Genomic DNA, 21,996 nt, shown 5'->3' on the forward strand with positions numbered 1-21,996 from the left:
AAATCGGTATAGGAGAATCCCAATGACGTCAAGCAAGGTGATTACAAGAGTGCAACTTAAAATATTTTGGAAAAGAATATAATTTCCCTATTGTGGACGAAGGTAGAGATATAGATCTTTTATTTGGCATAGAATTGGATTCAAAAATACATTTCCATATTTTTATGAGTGGTAAATCACAATGTTCTATTTCAGAAATTTCTATTTGAACTAAGTATGTTGGCAATTCTTGGGAAGAAAAACATAGTGCGACTTTAAAGAACTCGCTCTTTAGCAAGGCGAGGACAATATTTTTATGGCCATATTTTAACCGAGACATTTAATACATATCTGAGAAGCTATTTATAAACATGCCTTCGGGACAGGAAATAATTACTTTGCAACTGGGCCACTACTCGAACTTTATTGGAACCCATTGGTGGAATATACAGGTAAACATTGCAGAACTTTTCCTGTTTTTCCTTTGCCTGTTTTAATAACTCCTTTATTGTATTTATTTTTCTTAGGAAGCGGGATTTGATTATAATTCTGAGGTTCCTTCCGAAATCAATCATGACGTTCTCCTACGGGAAGGAAGAACATTAAAGGTAAATTTCGTTTAATTTTTCCTGCAGGTAATGTGCCTGCATTGTATTTATAACTGAATTTATTCCAGGATGAAGTTACTTTTACGCCGAGGATGCTTTTGGTAGATCTAAAAGGAAGTTTAAATACTGTATCCGAACGAGGAGATTTATATGATGACCAAGAAATACCAGACATTAACAAATTGGAATGGGCCGGTGATGTTGATTTGAAGCAAGTTCCTAGAGGAGAGAAGAATGAATATCTTAAAGATTTAGAAGAAGAGGAACAGGCATTGCAAAGAGGCGACGTTGTCGGTGAATATAGAACAATTTTTTATGATGATTTTATGTTAAATAAACTTCATTTTATATGCAGGTTATGTTCTTTGGTTTGGATGTCAATTGTTTGTCGAACCAGCTTTCGGGTTCATAATGATGATTGGTGGTAAAGTTGTAACACCTGACCCCATAGTACTTATACCTAATTGGCTATCTGTACAATAATCGACCATATGGTTTTTATGGGTGAAGTTTAACATCTCAAGCAATCTTACCCCAGTAGAATGAGAAATTCACAGAGAAATTTCTTTCCTAGTGCGTTAGCATTTTTCCACAATGGTCTAGTATCCAGAAAAACATGCCGCTCAAATTTTAGGATAGATAGCTCATAGTGGTCTACAAGATTTGAACTGAAAATTCATCTGAACCCTATCCACTAGGCCATCAGGGACGTGCACGCCAAATAATTATTATATGTCAGATGTTAGCAGCAATATCTCCCCTTTTTGAGGATGTAATTAAATTCTTTCGCAAAATAAATTAAATAGTCTATAGTAACTTGAAATACTGCCATGCAAGAACCCATTAACACTTCTCTATTTGGAGTGGCAATTTGAATTTGATGTAATAATAACAATCGAGGGACCCTTAATGTCGTTCAACCGGGCAACTTTTCAGTATTTGATATATTAATCCGCACAAATGTTGGTTTAATGTGTGAGATAGAGCTTTCTTCTTATATGCTTATATCAAGCTCTACCTCACCTACATATAACTCTCACTACTTGCGGATTTTACACATCTGGAGAGACTTCTTTCTTTCCCCGTGTACATTTTAGGCTTATAGTTATAGTCTTATTCTAACTCTGGAAGACTCCAGAGGGGTCTACTTGGTTGAAATTTCCCTTGCATTTGAACCTAGAAGACCCCTCAAAACCTCCAAGCTGGAAAATCACATGGAAAGTTTTGTGGCAGGAGAACTCTCCCGTATCCCCCAGATTTAGGAAACAACTGCGTAAGTACATATAGGCTATAGTTTCCCAGGTAAATCTGTTTTCTGAAAAATCTCACAGCTTGTGTTAGAGTAAATCTGTTGGTTTCCAGAGTCATCAACAAGATTTGGACGATGAAACTCTCTTTTTTAAATGCATTAGAGATGTGAACTCATAATTTGTGCATGCCAGTTGACTATATTCGATAAATTGTCTACATGTCGCCTGATTGTTGAAAGTTCAATTATGTAGCAATAGTATTTTGATTAGAGAATGAATCTATGAAGGGAATAATTATGTCTGGATTCCTTAGATCTCTTTACCCAAAAGATCTATTTTTGGAATAATTTGCAGAGTTTTGTATTTTGCAATAGAAATGAGCAAGGTAGTAGATAACATTTCAGAAGTTATCATTTAGTTATTTATTAATTTTACCAAATTAACCAGTCAATATAAACATGCAAGATGATTAGGTATACATTAAACATTTACATGTAGAAAATAACAAGTAATATACTTAATATTGTGGAGGATATGAAGAATGTAAAAACTGCTGGGATAGCTAGCATACTGGTTGAATTATTATGATACATGTTACCAGAAATATTACGAGATTTAGGATGATTGTGCATTGGAATTTGCTGTAGTAAAGACTGGCCTAAAAATTTATTTCGATGGAAATGACCAGGCTGGCAAAAAGAAAAGAGGCATGGAAATTTCTGAGCCCAGAATATTTAGCTCCATCACATGTGAAGTAAAGCTCATGCTGATTGGAATTTATTTAAGGAGAGATATAAGAATAATAGAAGCAAGTGTGGCAGAGTAGCATTTTGTTTTTAGGAGAAAAAGGGTCATTAGAGTTTTAAGTGATAAGATGTATAGTAGAAAGATAGTTGGACAAAGAAGACATGCAAGCTTATTTCATAGATTGGAAGAACACGTTTGACTTGTGTGTGATGGGTGAAATTATTGAGAATATTAAAAAATAAATAGATTGCTGCCAAAGAAGGCTAAGAGGAAATTTTTTCGTGCCACAAAGGACAGTCAGTGATGGAAGTAGAAAACAACAGGATGGAGTGGTTTAAACTAGGAAGAGGTATTCTCACAGTACTATATAGATGCATGCAAAATGTGAAAATACAATATTTGATAAAAATAGTTGCCATTCAATGACAAGTATGTACTTTTTTTGGTTGACTGATAATCTCTGGTATCTTCAGAAAATGTCAACACCTCTGCTGATATTATTATATTCATGACACAGGCCAATAAGCGATTAGTTCAGAGAGTATTTGGTGCACCAAAATTCTCACTGTTCCATACTCATGCAAGAATTGCATGAAGAATATATGAGAAATTCTGTATTTAATAAAAGTTATTGCATTGAGATTAAAACTATTTTAAGGTTTTTGTTTGTTAAATAAACTCTGGAAATATGTCAATACCTTTGCTAAAACCATGATATTCATGGCATAGACCAAATCCTTAGTATAATAGAGCAGTGCATATATGTATGGTTTTATGAATGGAATGAAAAAATATGTAACATTCTCTTTAAAAAAATTTTATATTATACTCTTATTATTTATTTGAGGAGGTAGTAGTGAAATTCTGGAAGGAAGGATTAAGAAAGAGTCTTGGCTGGAAAAAGTTAAATGTATTACGTTTTGGGATGGCATGATCTTGTTTGCAGAATGTTCTGAGAATATTACACAAACACTGAATCACCAGGAAGGAGTAGAAAAATGCAGATTAAAAACTAATCAAAAGAAAATAAAGTTAAGGAAAGATGGAAATGGAGGAGCCAAATGATCTCTGTGAAGAGAGAACTACTTTGTACTAGTTTGTAAAAAAAATGCAAATGAGTTAGTACCAAAGAAATCGAGGACTGCAATTGTGAAAATGAGATAACAAGCAAGAATTGGCAGGGAAAAGGTAATTTTATTTTTGGAACTGAGTTTACCTGGATACAAACCAGACATGAATCATAGATAAACATGACAGTTTTGGGCTTAACTTAGTGGAATTCCTTCATTATGAGGGTAAAGAAAGAAACTTTGCACTTCCACATAAAGATTTAATGCTTCACATGACCATGGGTTTGATGCTGCGCATAATGCAAAGTTTCTTTTTTTTACCCTCATTTGAATCATGTTGTAAGAATAAAAAAAGGGGATGGTAAAGTGCTTTATTTAGGGTGTTTTTTTAGTATTCATGCAAAGTTTGAGCCTTTCAGAAAATAATTAGGAATTAGAAAAGAGAAAGGATAGGGAGTTTAGAGTAGTGGATTGGGAGGAGAATGTAGAGCATCCAATGTTCATATATAGAAAGAAAGTTCACTTTCTCCCATCCCATCTTATGGCATCTGCCCCCTTTATTCCCTAATGGTGACTGATTAATTGGCATCATTGAATAACTTGTCAAATTGCAACATACCTAGAATTCACACATCGGAGTCCTTGGTTGGAAAAAAGCAAGTTTTCCCAAAATTAAACCTAACCACCCATTTTAGCAACCGAGAAGTACTGCACTTGTAACAGCTGATGGTTTATCATTGAAGTCAAGGGTATTCATATTAAAGAATTTATAATTAGGTTTGTGTCGTGGATTCCCATGCAGAGGTCCTTAGCTCTCTCCTTGTGGCGGGGCATTTCATGGATGTTGAACCATTAACCAACTGCCACCTTTTGCTAATAATAGTCTGAAGCCAATTTGTATTTTTCCCAATTCATAATCCACGTAATCCACATAATACTACTTCCATCTTTCTCACCAAGTATGGCTATTGTCTTGCATCTCCAGCCATTCAATTGTGAGATGCTGCATTTGGTTGCCCCCATAATTATGACTGAATAATATGTTATATATGTGTAGATGTTAGTGAATGATAAAAACTGCAGGCAATTTGCTGGGTTGTAAAAAGGAGGAATGAAATAAATCTCTTAGGTTAATTCTTTTGGTGAATGGTTGTTTTAGGAGTGGCTCCATTTGAGTCGCTGCCAGTCATTATTCTTTAAAAATTAGATTGCATAGAATGAAAAATCATGTTCTCTTGACATTTAGTGTTGATAATGTGGATATCTTTTACATTTCAGGTGCTCAATCTCTAATTGGATCCAAGAAATATGAGTTGAATTCTGTAGTAAAGGTGTGGTCTGATTACCTACGCCCTCGATTTCATCCCAAATCTGTTACAATCATAAATGACTACTGCCATGGAAGTGATTCACGAAAATTTGATATTTTCAATCTTGGCACCAATTTGTGGAAGACTGAAATGTTTGAGGAGGACTTCTGTGATCGGATTCGTAACTATGCTGAAGAATGTGACAATTTGCAAGTATGTGGGCTTGATCATTATTTTATAAAATATGTTTTGCTGGAACTAATGGATTTCCTCATTTCATTTTGCCTCTTCTAAATTATAAGATTTACAATGCATAAAAATGCATGGCATGCTGGAGATGTATGTACACATGCATGGATTTCCATAGTAGCGGAAAAATGAAAGGTTCAGTTATCATTAATTATTTAATCATTGCTCTATGTCTCTGATATTTATGCAAATATTATCATATTAGCTCCTTTTAACATCAATTCATCAAATCCTGTTTGGAAATGCATACGATTTAAAATGGTTGCATATTGAACCGAAAATTCATGTAACCAAATTGTGGTTACCAAATTACCATATTAGTATGTACTTATTGATTTACAAAACAACTCATTAACCCATTAGCACAAAATGGATCATTGTGTAAAAAGTATCACTAGTAACATAATGCTTGACTATTTTTGAAAGTTTTTTTTTACTGATCAAGCCTGTAACTAAACATCTAAAGTGTATTTGTGGTGTTTCTGTATTTGACAGTTTATAGTAATTTTCTAAGGATCATATGTAGTTTCACTGTTTTAAATTAATTATATTTTAATGCTATTCCTTATCAACTAAATATTATGTGGAGTTTCCATTTATACCCGAGAATTCCAAAGAAAATTAATAATAAGTAAAAGTACACTAATTTTGATTCACTTTTTAATGCTTGGGTCCAATTCTTGGGTGACCCATCCAATAACCACATTCACTGAGCAAAATCTCAGAAACCTCTTGGTTGTTGTACTGTGTCTAAAACCAGGTTAAAGATTCTTTAAGAGTGATTTGAAACCCTGCCGACCATTGTAAAATTGTTAAAGACATAATTTAAGATTATGCATGACAGCTTTAAAATAAATACTATGTTGCAAATAAGGCTTTAATAGTTCTGAATGTATGTGCATAATCTGCAAGAGAAAGCAGTGTAAATCAGAGAGCATGACACCCCTTTCAAATATCTATTTTCTTGTGCGTTTCTCTGATTACACTGCAACAAGTAGCTGGTTTATCCAGGGATCCTGTCGATACCAAGTGGTCAATATATATTGACAAGGGGTCATTAAGCTACTTCCATAGCATCATATTTTGTCTCTAATCTGTTTTTATATGTTCGTATGTAATTTTCGTTGTAAGAGTTATCTTTGACCTAACTTGACCGTTGCCACCAGGAAATTTGCCTAATTGCAACGTAATTGTGTAAATAAATAATAAATAAATATGCACTCTGGAGGGTACTGATGACATGTGGAATAAATTGGTGGTGAATTCTATGAGAGAGACCACTGAGGGGAAATTTAACTTTGTACAATAAATGGAATTAGTCACTTCTCCTAATTTAATGTTGCCTGAACAATCATTTCATTTTAGGGATTCCACATGCTTGTTGATTGTTATGATGGTTTTGGCGGACTTGGTGTGAGTGCTCTTCAGCATATTGAGGATGAATATTCCAGCAAAACAACCTTGGCTTTCCCTGTCCTCCCTGCAGCCTATGAGTTCACAGGCACCCTTGCTGATTCAATACGGACCGTTAACACAGCACTCTGCTTTAGAGGGTTATCAGAGCATGCACCACTTTTTGCTCCCCTCTGTATGGGCAGTCAAGGTTGGCGACAGCCTGGCCCCCCAAGAGAATTCAAGTACCTTAACTATAATGTAAGTATATTTTTGTGTAATTCATATTGCATGAAAAAATTGTAGGATTTACAGAAAACTATTTTAGGGTGTCTTCATATAGCTGTGCAGTTTTTCTGAAAGTATTGAAGGGGTATCCTTCTACGCTAGTGGACGTTAGGAAAAATTACACTCGAGCGTTAAACTCAACGGGTTTATTATCGAAACGGATTTACAGAGGGCGATCGTACAGCTTGCTTCTTCATTCGCGGCAGACTGACTCTCCCGACCGACGTCCACCTTTCTCTGTCGTAGCGACGCCGTGTCCCCCTGGTGGTACTTTCCGGAACTTGGAACAAATAAGTTCCACCGTGCGTTCCGTCTGCTCTCCTTGCGCCGCCACATCACCCCCTCTGTAGACTTTAGGCCACTAAAGAACGAAAAAGGAAGGATTAGCGAAAAGAAGTGAGATGCTATGGTACAAAATCTTCCAGGTGATTTGGGAAATGGACCCTCCTCCCAAGGCGGGTCTCTCTCGGCTCTTCGGCAGGTGCAGCAGTGGTGGTTCTTGGGTGTGTTTTGTCCCGCAGAGATGCGGGTACTGCGCTGCTCGTCCCGTCGTTCTCCTCAAGAGTGTAGGCAGGTTTTATGCGGTCGATTGAAATTGTTTTCTCACTACCTCGGACGTTGACCACGAAAAATTTTGGCTCTCTTCGGATGACCGGGAAGGGACCCTCGTACGGTGGTTGAAGAGTAACCTTTGTCGCGTCGTTTCTCACGAAAACGTGGGATGAGGACGACAGGTCTTGATGCAAGAAGACAGACTTCTTGCCGTGGCGTGACGCAGGAACTGGTCGTATGGTGGAGAAATGTTGCCGTAGCTGCGCGGCGAAATTAAGGTCGTCGTCCGCCGGCCGCTCGCTAGGGACGAAAAACTCTCCTGGTAGACGGAGTGGTTGACCATAAACCATCTCCGCCGGCGACGCCCCAATGTCTGCTTTCCAGGCGGCTCGTATACCGAGCAGCACTACTGGCAGGACGTCCGGCCAACCATCCGACTGGTGGCACATTATGGCTGCCTTCAGTTGGCGGTGGAACCTCTCCACCATGCCATTTGCTGCGGGGTGATAAGCCGTGGTTCTCAGGTGCCTCGAACCGGTGAGCCCCGCCAACTGCTGGAACAGATGTGATTCAAACTGTCGGCCTTGGTCCGTCGTAATCCGGAGTGGAGTGCCGAAGCGAGCCACCCAATTCCGAAAGAATTCCTTGGCGACCGTGTCAGCTGTTGCGTCCCTAACCGGGAACGCCTCTGGCCATCTTGAAAAACGATCGACACACGTCAGGCAATACCGATATCCCGCGGAAACTGGCAAGGGGCCTACAATGTCGATATGAACATGTTCAAAACGCTGGGTGGGCGGCGCAAAGCCTCCCACAGGGGACACTGTGTGGCGATGAATCTTCGCTCGCTGGCAGGGAATACATGCGCGTGTCCATGCACGGCAATCCTTGCGCATCGAGGGCCACACAAACCGTTCTGCGACCAACTTGGTGGAAGCCCGTATTCCTGGGTGTGACAAGCAATGCAGCGAGTCAAAGACTGGCTTCCGGAAGGGTTCAGTTACATAAGGGCGGACTGATGGTGTCGACACGTCACAATATAACTGAAATTCACACTCGGGAATGCGCATCATTTTCAACCGGAGGGAATCGTTGGGCTGTTTGAGCTGGTCGTCTTCCGCCTGAGAACGTGCGAGGGCGCTGTAATCGATGGCACCACTCACAGCTTCTACCCTTGAAAGGGCGTCCGCGACTACGTTTTCGCTGCCTGAAAGATGACGGATGTCGCTGGAGAACTGGGCAATGTAATTTAGATGCCGAAACTGACGCGGGGAACACTTTTCTGGTTTTTGGGCGAAGGCATAAATCAGGGGTTTATGGTCAGTAAAAATTGAAAATTCACGACCCTCGAGCATATGCCGAAAATATTTAACAGATTCATACACGGCAAGCAGTTCCCTGTCGTACGGGCTGTACTTTTGCTGCGTGGAAGTGAGTCTACGGGTAAAGAAACCGAGTGGCTGCCAGCCGTTTCTAGTATTCTGCTGCAAAACTCCGCCCAACGAGGCGTCCGACGCGTCCGTAAAAAGGCCTAAGGGCAGAGAGACGTCTGGGTGCGCGAGAAACGTCGCTTGCGCGAGGGCGTCTTTGCATTCATTGAACGCACGATCCAAGCCGTTATTCCACCGCACAGGTTCATTCCCTTTTACTCCCCCCCTTAGGACATCGTTAAGTGGCAGTTGGATTGCCGCAGCCTTTGGTATGAGCCGTCTATAAAAGTTAATCATGCCCAAGAATTGGCGCAGTTTTTTCACAGTTCCCGGGACAGGAAAGCACTTAATCGCATCTATTTTCGCCGTCGTCGGCTTAACCCCGGATGCACTGACACAGTAGCCTAAGAAAGACACTTCCGTCCTACCTAGCACGCATTTGGCGGGATTTACCAGCACTCCGTACTCCCGCAAACGCGCAAATAGCTCACGTAGATGGCGCTCGTGCTCTTCAACGTCCATCGAGGCGACTAAAATGTCGTCTAAATAGGCGTACGAGTGGTCCAAACCCCTTAACACCTCATCGATGAACCTTTGAAATGTTTGGGCTGCATTTCTCAGGCCGAACGGCATGCACGGGAATTCAAAGAGTCCGAATGGCGTGATGATTGCCGTTTTTGAAATGTCGTCGGGGCACACAGGTATTTGATGGTACGCGCGTACGAGGTCAATACGCGAAAATACAGTCTTACCGGCCAGATTGTGCGCAAAATCGGCGATATGAGGCACCGGGTATCGGTCGGGAATGGTCCGCGCGTTGAGACCGCGATAATCCCCGCAGGGACGCCACTCGCCATCCTTCTTGGGCACCAGATGCAGAGCCGAGGCCCAACAACTGTCCGACCGTCGGACCGTACCGCTGCGTAGCATCTCGTCGAACTCCTTCTTGGCGATGGCGAGCTTATCTGGTGCTAGTCGCCGGGGCTTGCAGGCGACGGGGGGTCCGGACGTCACCTTGATGTGATGCATGGTCGCGTGCCGGGGCTCCCTCGGTGTGCCAGCTGGGCGAGTGATCTCTGAGAATTCGGTCAGAATCTCATGGAATCGAGATGATTCGATTACAGTCTTCACCTGCGGGACCGAACACGGCACAATGCGACCGCCCGTGCCCAACGACGTTATCCCATCCGTTATTCGCTGCCGGCGGACGTCCACTAAAAGGCTGTAAAAGGACAGAAAGTCCACGCCAATGATGGGCCTATCGACATCCGCCACGACGAAGCGCCAACGGAAGTCCCGCTTTAGGCCTAAATTCAAGGCTAAGTCTATCCACCCGTAGGTCTTTATCACCGTCCCGTTCGCGGCAAATAGCTGGTAGGTAGAAAGTGGCTGTCGTCCCTTCACCAGCGTACGCGGGTAAACGCAAAGATCGGAACCGGTGTCGACCAGGAATTCTGTCTTCGTCACCGAGTCCACAACATACAGGCGGCGAGGCTGGGGGCAGCGGGCGTCGGCCGCAATTACGCCCTGCCCTCGTGGTTTTCCGACTTATAGGCGCACGGGGAACGGCACTTAGTCGCGCGAGCACCAAAAGTAACATGATACCAGCACCACCTTGCATCTGGGGGCGCGGAAGGGCTGCGGGCACGCCGCTGTCGGCTTTTGGAACGTTTCCGTCCGCGAAAATCTGGACAAGAAGCAGTCAACGCGGCTACCCGTTGTGTAAGGGCCGCTATCTGACTTCGAAGTTCCTCCACTTCGGAATGCGGCGTGACACTGGCGACTTGCGGGGGGCGCGGCACCTCGTGCACCTTGTCGGCTAGTTTCGACAAGCTTTCCAGTTCCAGCGAGTCTTGTGAGGCCAGGATGGACTGTGTGTGGGATGGCAAGCGATTCATCCACAGCGTCTTCAGAAAGTCGTCTGGCACGGCAACGCCAGCCAACGTCCGTAGATGGCGCAAGAACTGGGATGGCTTCCGGTCCCCCAACTCCTCGTGCTCGAGGAGTTGACGTATTTTCTGCGCCTGCGAGACGGAGAGTCGTTGGATTAATTCCTCCTTGATCTTCTGGTATGGGTCTGCCCTGGGGGGATTCACAATAATGTCCTCCACTTCCAGCGCGTGGCGATTGTCTAACTGGGCGACCACGTGGGAATACTTCGTCGCCTCACTCGTTATTCCCGCTAGCGAGAACTGAACTTCCAGCTGCGAAAACCATAGAGCCGGCTTTTCTGGCCAAAAAGGTGGAACTCGCATCGTCACTCTGTTTACGATTGACTCCTCCGACCCGTTGCTTGGAGGCGGCATTTTGCACCACGTGGCGCTTCAAGTCACAGAACGAAAAAAAAATGCAAACCTTAGCTCACGCGTGATCACGTCGGGGTCACCAATGAAGGGGTATCCTTCTACGCTAGTGGACGTTAGGAAAAATTACACTCGAGCGTTAAACTCAACGGGTTTATTATCGAAACGGATTTACAGAGGGCGATCGTACAGCTTGCTTCTTCATTCGCGGCAGACTGACTCTCCCGACCGACGTCCACCTTTCTCTGTCGTAGCGACGCCGTGTCCCCCTGGTGGTACTTTCCGGAACTTGGAACAAATAAGTTCCACCGTGCGTTCCGTCTGCTCTCCTTGCGCCGCCACAGTATATATGTGACCACATTATTTAGGTCACCAGAAGACCTATTGATAAGCCTGGAATCATGTGTAACTGGATTATACATATACATCCTTTCCAGAAATATTCCCTCAAATGGTCATGAAGTATACCTCATAAGAGGTGTGTCCAAAAATAAACTTTTTTTGAATTCATTAATTTCTTAATTTACAGTTTGATCAGACTCTTCTTGGTCATAATATTACCATGTACTGTTGTTAAATGACTTGGCAATTGTTATTGTATACATGGAATGCATATTAACCTTTGGTAGGATGATATAAAGGCCTTTTACCAAGTTTTCTTCCTCTATTGCTTTAAAGCAATAACCTTTGGGAATGGAATTTATCTGTGATAACAAGAAAATATCTGAATATGAGAGTAAGGTGGCTGGGTTACCTCAATTATTTAATTTTTTGCCAGGAGTTCACCGATGAAAAGCAAGGCATGGGCAGGTGGATTTTCATGGTACAGCATCCACATCTTGTTTGTCCCCTTCTACTGCCTCTATCCTTCTGCTGCCCCCAGCAAATAATTTATTGCCTCCCAAATGATACTTTTTATTGAGGTAGCTGACCTTGCGACCACACTCACGATGGACAAAGACCTTCCAATAAAAAAAAGTTGCTGATGTCACCAAATACATATAGATACATATATGCATTTGAGAAACCCTGGTATGCCTTTTTTGTGCATGGACAATGAATGCCCCCCAACCCACTGTGATCTCTGTGCTTTTGCTTTAAAATCATCACCATATAATAATAATGTTAAGTGTTATCCTTGAAATTCTATTGTAACATTTGCAGAGCATTGAATCCAACCCAGTTCTCTCTTATGTTCATCTGTCAGGAGGCATGCCATAAATATTGTGGTAATACATTGCCTCATCAGTTTTTCAGGCATGATAGTGTGGTGAGAATTAGTACCAAATGCTGCCAATATTTAGCCCTGCCGGCAATATTGGCAACTTCTTCAGAAACTTAGGTAGTTAGTTAGTGACTTTCAGGAATCACTTTCTCAATGTGAAGGAGTCGTTTGGCAAGGAAAAATGCCCAGATCTCTGATGGTGCTATTGCTCATGGAAATATGTATAAATTGAAGTCATTTCAACTACCATGTCTTACCATTTTAAGTCTCCATAAATTTTTCCTAATTTGAAAAAATATAATGCGATTACATCACTCTTTGAGATCCTTTATTGTTTTACCTGCTGAAAACACTGAGGGCTTGTTCAGTCTAGCCCATCTGGGTTGATGAATAATTTTGTGGTTTAAATAGATCATTTTTGGGTCCCTGCCACGCAGTGATATAGTCAAGATTTGGCTGTGCTGATTTATTAGGGATGTGCTAGTTGATTATTATTTATCTACAGTTTTAGTTTCTTTTTAGATAGACCTTGTAGGAATGGCTCTGTACCCTGCATATAATATTGATTTTTGGAATAGTGTGGAAAGTTATATGTCAGCTGCATTTCAATTTTATGGCATTCAGGTCATCTAGTCTTTTGCCTAGTAGCACTCAATATGAAAGGAAGTCTCTCATGGTTTTGATGGTTGTGAAAGCATTTTTTTTCTAATATATCTTGCTGAATATTTCTACTGTCCTACATAATAAAATGAAGAAGGCTATTTAAAATATACGTCCAAATTATTAACATGGTGTTCCTTAGGAAAGGAGAAGTGCTTTACTTTTAAGATTTTGTAATATGCCTTATTCCTTGTAAATATGCAATATCTGGGTAATGCAAGTCATACAATGAGAATGTAATATCAAATCCCAGCAAAATGTTTGTATAAGATAAATTTCATAGTCATAGGGACAATTGCAGGCTCATGGAATTGAGCAACAAGTTAGGCCGATGTGGTGATGTGTTAATGATCAAAATAGTGGCACTTTTCCACCAGCTTTTTATTTAAACTACGACCAATTTCTGAACTGGTTGTGGTTTAAATATATATATAGTGGAAAAGTTCTACCATTTTGTTCATTGATGTTCAAATTCCACAACATCATGCTCAAAACTATGCAATTTGTGGTGATGAGTGGTAATGACTTTCTAAACATATCGCTAGCTGCTAGGAAAAAGTTACTGTCTATGAACATAATACACAATGCAGGTTTAATCATATTCATGGGAGTTGCAAGTTCCTCTATCAATATTGATTTAATTATCCTCATTGGGAGCCCATTAATAAGTAGAGTATGTAATATTTTATGGTCTCTAACCCTGGGAGCTCCTTTAATTAAATAAAGGGTTCTAAGTATAAAGGCCTAACTAATGTACCAATTATGAATTGAAATCCTCTTAATAAAATTTAGCAGGTGCTTTTCAGAAACACTGAACATTGTTTTCAATACAGACACAAACGTTACGCACTAAGTCACAGGACCTTAAAATCTGTACCCTCTGTTTTAATGCCCCTTTCCTTTGAAAATATTAAAAAAGATTTTATTCCTATTCCAATAAAAAAGAAATCATTCCTATAATCAATGGCTGTCACCCTTTATCACTGGCTGTAATGATGTCTTGATGGGTTGAATTTGAATTCCCAGTGCAAGTGAATACATATACGTACATAAGTTGTTTTGATGGTATTAAAAGAGTTACTATAGTGTATGCTTAAGACTAAGTTTTGAAATGAAATCACTCATTTAATAATTTTGTTTTCTCTTCAGGCTCTTCTACCGTATCACACAAGTGCTATTTTAGCTGTAGCCCTTGATACTCTGACAATGAGACATCGTTTACGTTCCAAGCCTCAGGAACGACTTTCTACTTTGGCAAATGCTTTGGGTAGGCTTGGAAGGCGAGCAACTGCAGTAAAAGCTGGCATACCTTTTCCACTTGCTGGTGATGGGGATGCTGGTTTCCTTCTGGAAGCTTTGGAGGCATGGGATGGCCCTTTGTGGCACTCATTGTCTCCTTCTTGTGGGGACTTAGAAGCTGAGCGAATATGGATGCAATCAGTGGTATTGCGTGGCGTTGGACAGGAGAGATTGAAAAGGTATGTACACCCTGGCATCCTGTCAAGCTAATGTGAGTCCTCGAGTCTGCCCATTCTGATGCATTTAATCACCCCTGATTAAGAAATTTCAAAGGCTCAATTCACTTTTTTCAACTCTTTGTATATTTGAAAAATTAAAGTAAATCCATGTAAACACTAGTGCCTTGATTTTTAACAAAGCATGTTGTTACTAGGTGCATTTTTCATTCATTAAAAACATCTGGAGGGGATTGGGTTTGTGTGGTGGGCAGTGTATTGGCCCGTGGCCCAGTTTTGAATCCCAGTGATGGCATAATTTTTCAAAAGTATCCTGATCCATGATTAGGTGGCATGTCGAGAACATTTGAAGTAGAGAACTCCATCCATTGGAGGGAATTTTAAAATTATAGACCTCTTGCTGCCTTTGGTGAACAGTAGGCTAATTTTGGCACAGGGTTTGTTCCTTTCCCCAGTCCCTGAAAATCCTAGCATTGCCGTAGCCAAATGGCCGACCTATTCATAACAGTGCCAGTGAACTTAGATGTCAGTTGCCTCCCCTAATAACCTTAATAACCACTACCTAAGCAGTAGTCTTCTGGATTAGGGTAAGTTTTCCATTCACCCTGGCACTACCCATGCTTATTTTTGATGGAGTAGCCATTTTCTCCCCTATACTTTTTATCCTATCTACCTATATCTACAGGGTACGGTGGTTATCTCTGGACAAATTTCAATTTGAATTCCCCCCATATCCTAGTTCCACTGTAGGTCGCAATTGATGTTCTTGAAAGCTATAGGAATCTAGTAAACAGTCGTAACCTCAAAATGGCCGAGATGATACATACAAGTGCAGAGTACAATAGAAGAGCCGCCATTATTGAAGGTGTTCATGCTGGGTGTTCGCCCAGTGAAATAGTTCGATTTTTTGGGTACCCCAGGTCAACTGTTAATGATATTGTGGCTAAGTATAATGCTTCGATGAAGTCTGGGGAAGGTTTCGACAACCCGGTGAGGAAACGCATGTCACGAACTGCGGCAGTCATCGAGAAGGCGCAGGTGCTGATTTCAGAGGACCCGGGGCGATCGCTGAGGATATTGGAATCAGAATTGAATGTTAGCGAGTAAACATTGCGTCAGATGGCAGAGGAGGACCTGCAATACCAGCCGTACACGATAAAGGTGCGACAGATGCTGTCCAAGGCTGTCAGAACAAAGCAGATTGCTCGCAGCAACCTGCTATTGTGTTCTCTAAAAAATGAAGCTGCGGGGTAAATCAGACTATTTTCTGATGAAAAAATTTTCACCATTGACACGAAGATCAACCGGAGAAATAATCACTGGCTCACCCGTGACCCCGAAGACTTGCTTCCCGATTGTTGCTCAAACAAAATTTCCGGCTAGTGTTCATGTCCTAGGTGTTCTGTCCAGTGAGGGTGATATCATGCTGCCACATTTCTTTGAAAAGGGACTAACTATCACAAAAGAAGTCTATCTGCAAATTTTGAAGAATGTTGTGAAATCGTGGATGGTAACTGTGGCCTCGGGAAGACAATATGTCTTTCAACAGGATGGTGCACCAGCTCATACGAGTCATTGAGTCCAAAAATGGCTCTCAGATAGCATTGATATGTTCTGGTCAAAGGAGTTCTGGCCCCCGAATAGCTCGGACTTGAATCCCCTCAACTATTATGTTTGCAGCGTAGTCGACAGAGTTGCCAATAAGACAAGGCACCCTAATGTAGCATCTCTACACCCCGCTATCGTAGCAGCATTCGTGAATATGGACAGCGCTGAATTAAAGAGTGCATGCTATCGATTCAGGACAAGTTGGAGGCGGCCATTACAGCTGAAGGGGGTTGCATTGAGTAATGTTACTCTTGACAGATACCACTACTTGTATGAAAAAGGATTTTCATTTTCATTTGTATTTTTTTAAATAAATTTGCCTTTAAACAAAAGTTTCATTCGTCCGAATTAAAGTACTTTACCATGCATTCTAAGTATTTTAAATGGGGGAGAGGAGTGACTGTTGACTTTGATTTACTATTTTTATGCCAATCTTTAGTTTTTCCAATGGTTGCTCTTTGGAAAAGGAGAATAATGATGTTTAGGATAAAAAGTGACAGTTTGGTTAGAATGGGGTGGGGAAAACGATGATGAAATATTCAAAACACTGTCCTCTCACTAAAGAGTATTCTAAGGGATTTTTTTCATTTACAAATGCAAAAAAAAAGATTTTAATTGCTTGAATGTAATGACATTGTCGAGGTAGCTTTGTTGTTCCTGTTTAGCATTGCATCCCCTTCCCCATCATTTTTCCAAAATATTTTTTAAATTTGAATTAATATTGTCAGTTGTACTGCATGTAATATTTTCTTCAATTGGAGAATAAATATCATCTATATGCCCTGTTCATTTTGAAAAATTTTGGCACTTGCTTTCTGCATTGCACTTTCATCTAACTCACTTCTTCCATGTTATCCACCATCCCTATTCACTTTCTACATAATATTTCTTTCATGAATGACTTAAGTCCAACATCGATGAGGAAAAACCAGGATGGGAATCCAGCATATTCATGTACAACTGTGGAAGAAATGTTGAAGTTATTCCTGTACTGCTGCTCTTATGCTACAGCAAGTCATGTTACATCAGCAAGCCAACCTTGCAATGTTGGTGCTCCATTTCCACACATTTTTTCAGAGGATATAGGAATTGATGGGTTTTTATATCCAAAAACAAGGTCCAATGACATAGGTAAGCAGAACATTTCAGCCACACGTTGGTTAAATGTCACTAGCTGTAGTTGTAATCAGTGGCATAGGTAGAATGTATGCCCCCAAGGCCAGTCCATGAGTTTGCTAATGCTTGCCCTGTCGAAAACCCTATGCAATTATAATCATATAATTATTCATAATCCAATATTTTACAAGTATGTATTATTTAAATATTACATTTCTCCACATTCATGCCAGTAAATGGCATGAATGTGGAAAAATGTAATATGGTGAAATGTAATTTGGTGAAATGTAATTTACATTTTATTTCATGCCTTTAAAAGTAACACATTGAAATCCACAATATGAATTTAATATGAAATATTAAGTAATGGTCTTGTTCAATATATTTTTAGTTGCTCTTCCTTAGAAGAATGTATAAAATTAATGGGCCATTTTTTAAATCTTTAGTCCCAGTTCTTTTTTAAGTTTCCAAATTATAAATGATTAAACCTTGAAGTCCCTAGAACAGACTGACACGTATTGTATCATGTCTCTCCCATTGTGATTCTATGGCATTTGCCATTAAGAAAACTCTATTTCACTCTCACCTTTGAAAGAAATACCACTTGACTTCTTCTTTGCTTTAATGAAATCCTGTAAAAATGATCTACAATACATAAGAGTTAAATAAGGTGAGTTGTGTAATTTTTCTAATTGCATCTGCTAACAAGAACTTTTTGCATAATTTCCATGAGATTTCTATCTTGACATTTGTGTACTCCCAGGTGTTATGATCTAAATAACTTTATCCCTTGCACATTTATCATGAAAATTATTGTTGGTTATTTCACAAAATATGGGATATCATGCCTATTATTATGCAGTAGCAAGAGGTTTAGTATTTCCAGAAAATGATTGTGACATGCAGTCATCATAAACTCTCCATATTCTTGTTTTCAGTGATAATCAGTATGTTTAGAATGGCAATGATAATTGGTTTCAGTGAAATTAGGTCAGTCCAAGGGGGTGACCTGACTAGTAATCGTCAAAGGTGGTTTCACACTGATATTTGTTTTATTCACTGTGGTTACATTTCCCTAATATTTGATGGCGTAAGTTCCAACAATGTACACAGCTAATCTTTGTCTCTTGAACTGTTAATGGATTTGTGTATTATGCTTAAAAGTAACTGAAAATTTTATGTTCATTTGAAAAGGGCATGACTTATGGCAATAGTAAAAATGAGGAAACAACTGATGCCAGTGCTGTCACCAATATTTTTTCTAAATCCGACTATTATTAAAAGTAACCTTTCAAGTTCCTTCGTGTTTAAAGTTATATAAGAATTCTTTGGAATACTTTTGTTTTTGATTATCAAAGACATTATCAGAAACATCACATTGCCTTGTATTTTTCAATAATATTTGCCCCTTTACAAATTGATCAGTGTTGAAGCAAAGGATCATTTAACATCAGTGTTAAGCCAAATGAGTCAAGCCATTAGTCTTATATGTAAAGATGTTCATGCTTGCTTGGTGTTACAATTCTGCAAGTTTGAAAATTTTTTTAAGTGTGTAGAGGATTCTTTCATTTGACCAACTCTCATTCATTCACAATTCAGGAGTATCATCAATACCTGTCATAGCTGGCCTTCACAGTTGTCGCTCTGTTGGCACAATGCTTGAAAGTTTGCATTCAGAAGCAGCACGTCTACGAATCAACAAACTCCATGGATTTGGAGAGGCGGGACTCGAAGAGGATGAATACAAAGAATGCATTGCACAACTTGCTGATTTCCGTGAGTGCTACCATGAAGAATTTGATGTCTGAGGAGTGGGCATAGAATGTGACACTGTTGATTCTAATGAAAGTTCTCACATTTTGATGTTTGTGAGACCATGGTGATTGGCAACAAGATCATTTTGACTGAAAGTACTGCTAGAAGAGAATCAGATTATTTCACTCTGAAAGTAGAGTAGTCTCACATTTTGTCACTTATCTGCTCTTCCATAGATTGTCTGGCGAAGACATGCAACTATGCCTTAAAGAAACGGAGGACATTTGGCTCTCATGTAAATCTATCCTGGCTTTAATTACTAAAAGTGAGACATTATCTCTCTAGAAATGTAGATGATGTAAATGCACAGACATTTCTGAGCTCTTTTAAGTGTATATATTTTCTTTATACAGATCTTTCTAAGTAGCAATATGTAAAATGTGACTAGGTTAGCGATATGATTGATAGAGAAGTACTGTCTAGAGGATAATTCTTTTTCCAGAGTTACTTATGAAAGAACAGCTTCCAGAAAATTGTGGTGTTATAAGCATCAATAGGGCTATTTAAGTCATGTGACTTGTGTTTCATTATTTTGTTAAATATTTGAAAATATTGTGAAGTTTTTAAAGTATTAGGTCCTCTCTTTAGAAGATAGAGTAATTATCTTTGGAAAAAAGCTTGTAAGGTGCATTTCGTCTCTCATGCTTTAATTATTTAATTTAACAATTCCTTAAATAACTTCCTAGTTGCTATATTTATCTGTATCTTGTGTCTGCTAGTAAGGAAAATAATTAATGTAATCATTAGATGTGGTGAACTCAGTTCTATTATTCAAAAATTAATCAGGTCATAAATATGCACTTGTTTCAATTTGCAGTCTTACCAACTCGTAATGACTGAGATTGATTGGATACAGATCTTTGTTGTTTTGAAGTCTTTTCATGCGAAATAATTAACAGTGCTTATTAAGTTCACTGATTCAATAGTTGTTTGAAATGTTTATTGGCACCATCAACCACACGCTTGGAAATATTTCAAGGCAGAGCAGTGAGTTATGTGAGATAATTGTACATTATCATTCCATGACCACTTGGCATTGCACTGGGAATCTGTTGCATCAAATCTCATTGTGGCGCTGAAAGTGATTTTGTACAGGTTTAGATTCAGTTCTTATCCTAGAGAATATCTATTAAACGTTGTTCTGGCATTTTTAGTATTAGGGGAAATGTATCTTCTTTGTCTCTTTATTTCTCTTCTCTCTAATTTTCAACATTTCTGTGAACAGGAACTGGAATGCTACATTGTTATAAATGATGTAGTCAAACGGCTGTGAAGTTAAGCATCCTTTTCTGCAGATACATGAATAAATTTTGGAACTACATTAAAACCATTTCCAAACAAACATTTATACAGTTCATTGGCTTTACTTATTTCATTAATTGTAAAAATTACTCTATTAGCTATGTAATGCTGAGTGCATAATAACTGGATTGGAACTGGTAGTTCATTCTTTTATCTTTATTCCTGCTATGAAAATTCTGTGAAGGAAACTAGTGCTTTGTGCTTATTTATGCTTTTGAATTACTAAGCGATTAATGTATTGGTAAATTTCATCATACTCGCCATTTCTGGTGAAATATATAAATGCTTTTAAAATAGGTTTGCTCTGAAAATAGTGAAATGATAATGGGTTAATTTTTTAGCAGCTAATTGCATTCCATTGGAAAATCTTTCGGAAAATTATGGATTGTCTGTTTAGATCCATGGAATCTGACCCGCTCTTTCCATTAATCTGGTTCAATTTAATTTTGTATAAATATAGAATGAGAAGGGTGGCTAGTAGTTCAGTTATTCTGCTACTAATCAGAGATCATTCGAAGTTCAAATCTGGGTAGTGCCTTTGGACACCAGTATGTGTGATTTTTCTAGGTGCAACATTTATCTGGGAAACCGTTAACGGCAAAGGAAAGGGGAAGTGCCCTTACCCTGAATGCGAGATTTCATGTGCCGTAGTGAATAGTAGAAGGTGAGCAGCCTTACATATTAAGCAAATCTTTTAATGGATGGCTTTAGAATTGGAGGGTTGCTATTCGAAAGTCTATTTCATGATGTCTTTTCTCTAAAAACATGAGTGATCCCACATCAGCTACCCTGCTGAAACTTGGTGCAATATCAATTTTTTATGGCTCATAAATATTTAAACATAGTTCATATGGGCGAGGAAAATCTGAATTTCACTTTTTACCATTTTTTTATTGTGATCATTAATTATATTTTCAGTCATTTTTCACTGCTCTGACCTTTATATTAAAAATAACGCTGATTGATTGATTCTGGTTATTTTTTATGCCATTGTGAGTTTGACTTCTCAAATTGTTATCTTAATTGTGCCTTGTATTTGCATTTTAACATCTCAAAAGTATGTTCTTGTATTTATTGAATTGGGGTAGCCCTAATGCAATTTAGGATTATGTCAGAAATAGTTCCAAATGTGATTAATGCAATTGGTTAATATTATCATTCCAGTACTGATTTCCTTAAAATAACGTCACAAAAAATGATCAAAAAAGTGTATAACATCATGTTAACACTTTTTCGAAATATTTCAACTGTCGTTAGAGAGTTATTGAGCTTACATGTGAAAGACTTTTGCTATATTGAATTTTAAGTAAGATATTAATTGTCTTGATACTTTTGTCAGTGAGAGTGGAAAAATGTTACTTAATGAATATGTGGTGGGCAGATGGGTTCTTCACTGCCAGTAAATTCCTATCGGAAGGAATTTATTTCCTAAACTTATTAATAAAAGGACTTTGATCTCAAATGTATTATGAAATCATATCATGTGAAAATGTTTTATGGCAGTTTGCTTTGAAAGTAAAATGCTGAGTTGTTGGGTATTAATTTTAAAAACTGCTCTCCTGTTGAGTAATGTTGTTTCCTCAGCCATGTTAGGTTTATGACTTCTGGAAAAAATTC

General features: G+C 39.2%; 1 protein-coding gene across 1 annotated transcript; it reads left to right on the plus strand.

The window, feature by feature from the left end:
- Positions 1-273: 273 nt before the first annotated feature.
- mst (misato mitochondrial distribution and morphology regulator) lies at positions 274-19,566 on the plus strand. Its single transcript, XM_071591130.1, has 8 exons — positions 274-431; positions 507-587; positions 656-881; positions 4,933-5,177; positions 6,579-6,866; positions 14,213-14,541; positions 17,054-17,277; positions 18,862-19,566. Exons 1-8 carry the CDS (start codon positions 351-353, stop codon positions 19,068-19,070), a joined length of 1,683 nt encoding a protein of 560 aa, XP_071447231.1. The 5' UTR covers positions 274-350; the 3' UTR covers positions 19,071-19,566.
- Positions 19,567-21,996: the final 2,430 nt, after the last annotated feature.

Source organism: Hetaerina americana, unplaced genomic scaffold, assembly GCF_022747635.1.
Source record: "Hetaerina americana unplaced genomic scaffold, ioHetAmer1.1.p SCAF_42, whole genome shotgun sequence".
NCBI lineage: Eukaryota > Metazoa > Arthropoda > Insecta > Odonata > Calopterygidae > Hetaerina > Hetaerina americana.

Coding starts and splice junctions, on each gene's coding strand:
- mst (XM_071591130.1), top strand. CDS start 351: ATGCCTTCGGGACAGGAAATAATTACTTTGCAACTGGGCCACTACTCG. Junction 432..506: donor CCCATTGGTGGAATATACAG/GTAAACATTGCA, acceptor TATTTTTCTTAG/GAAGCGGGATTTGATTATAA. Junction 14,542..17,053: donor GGACAGGAGAGATTGAAAAG/GTATGTACACCC, acceptor GAATGACTTAAG/TCCAACATCGATGAGGAAAA.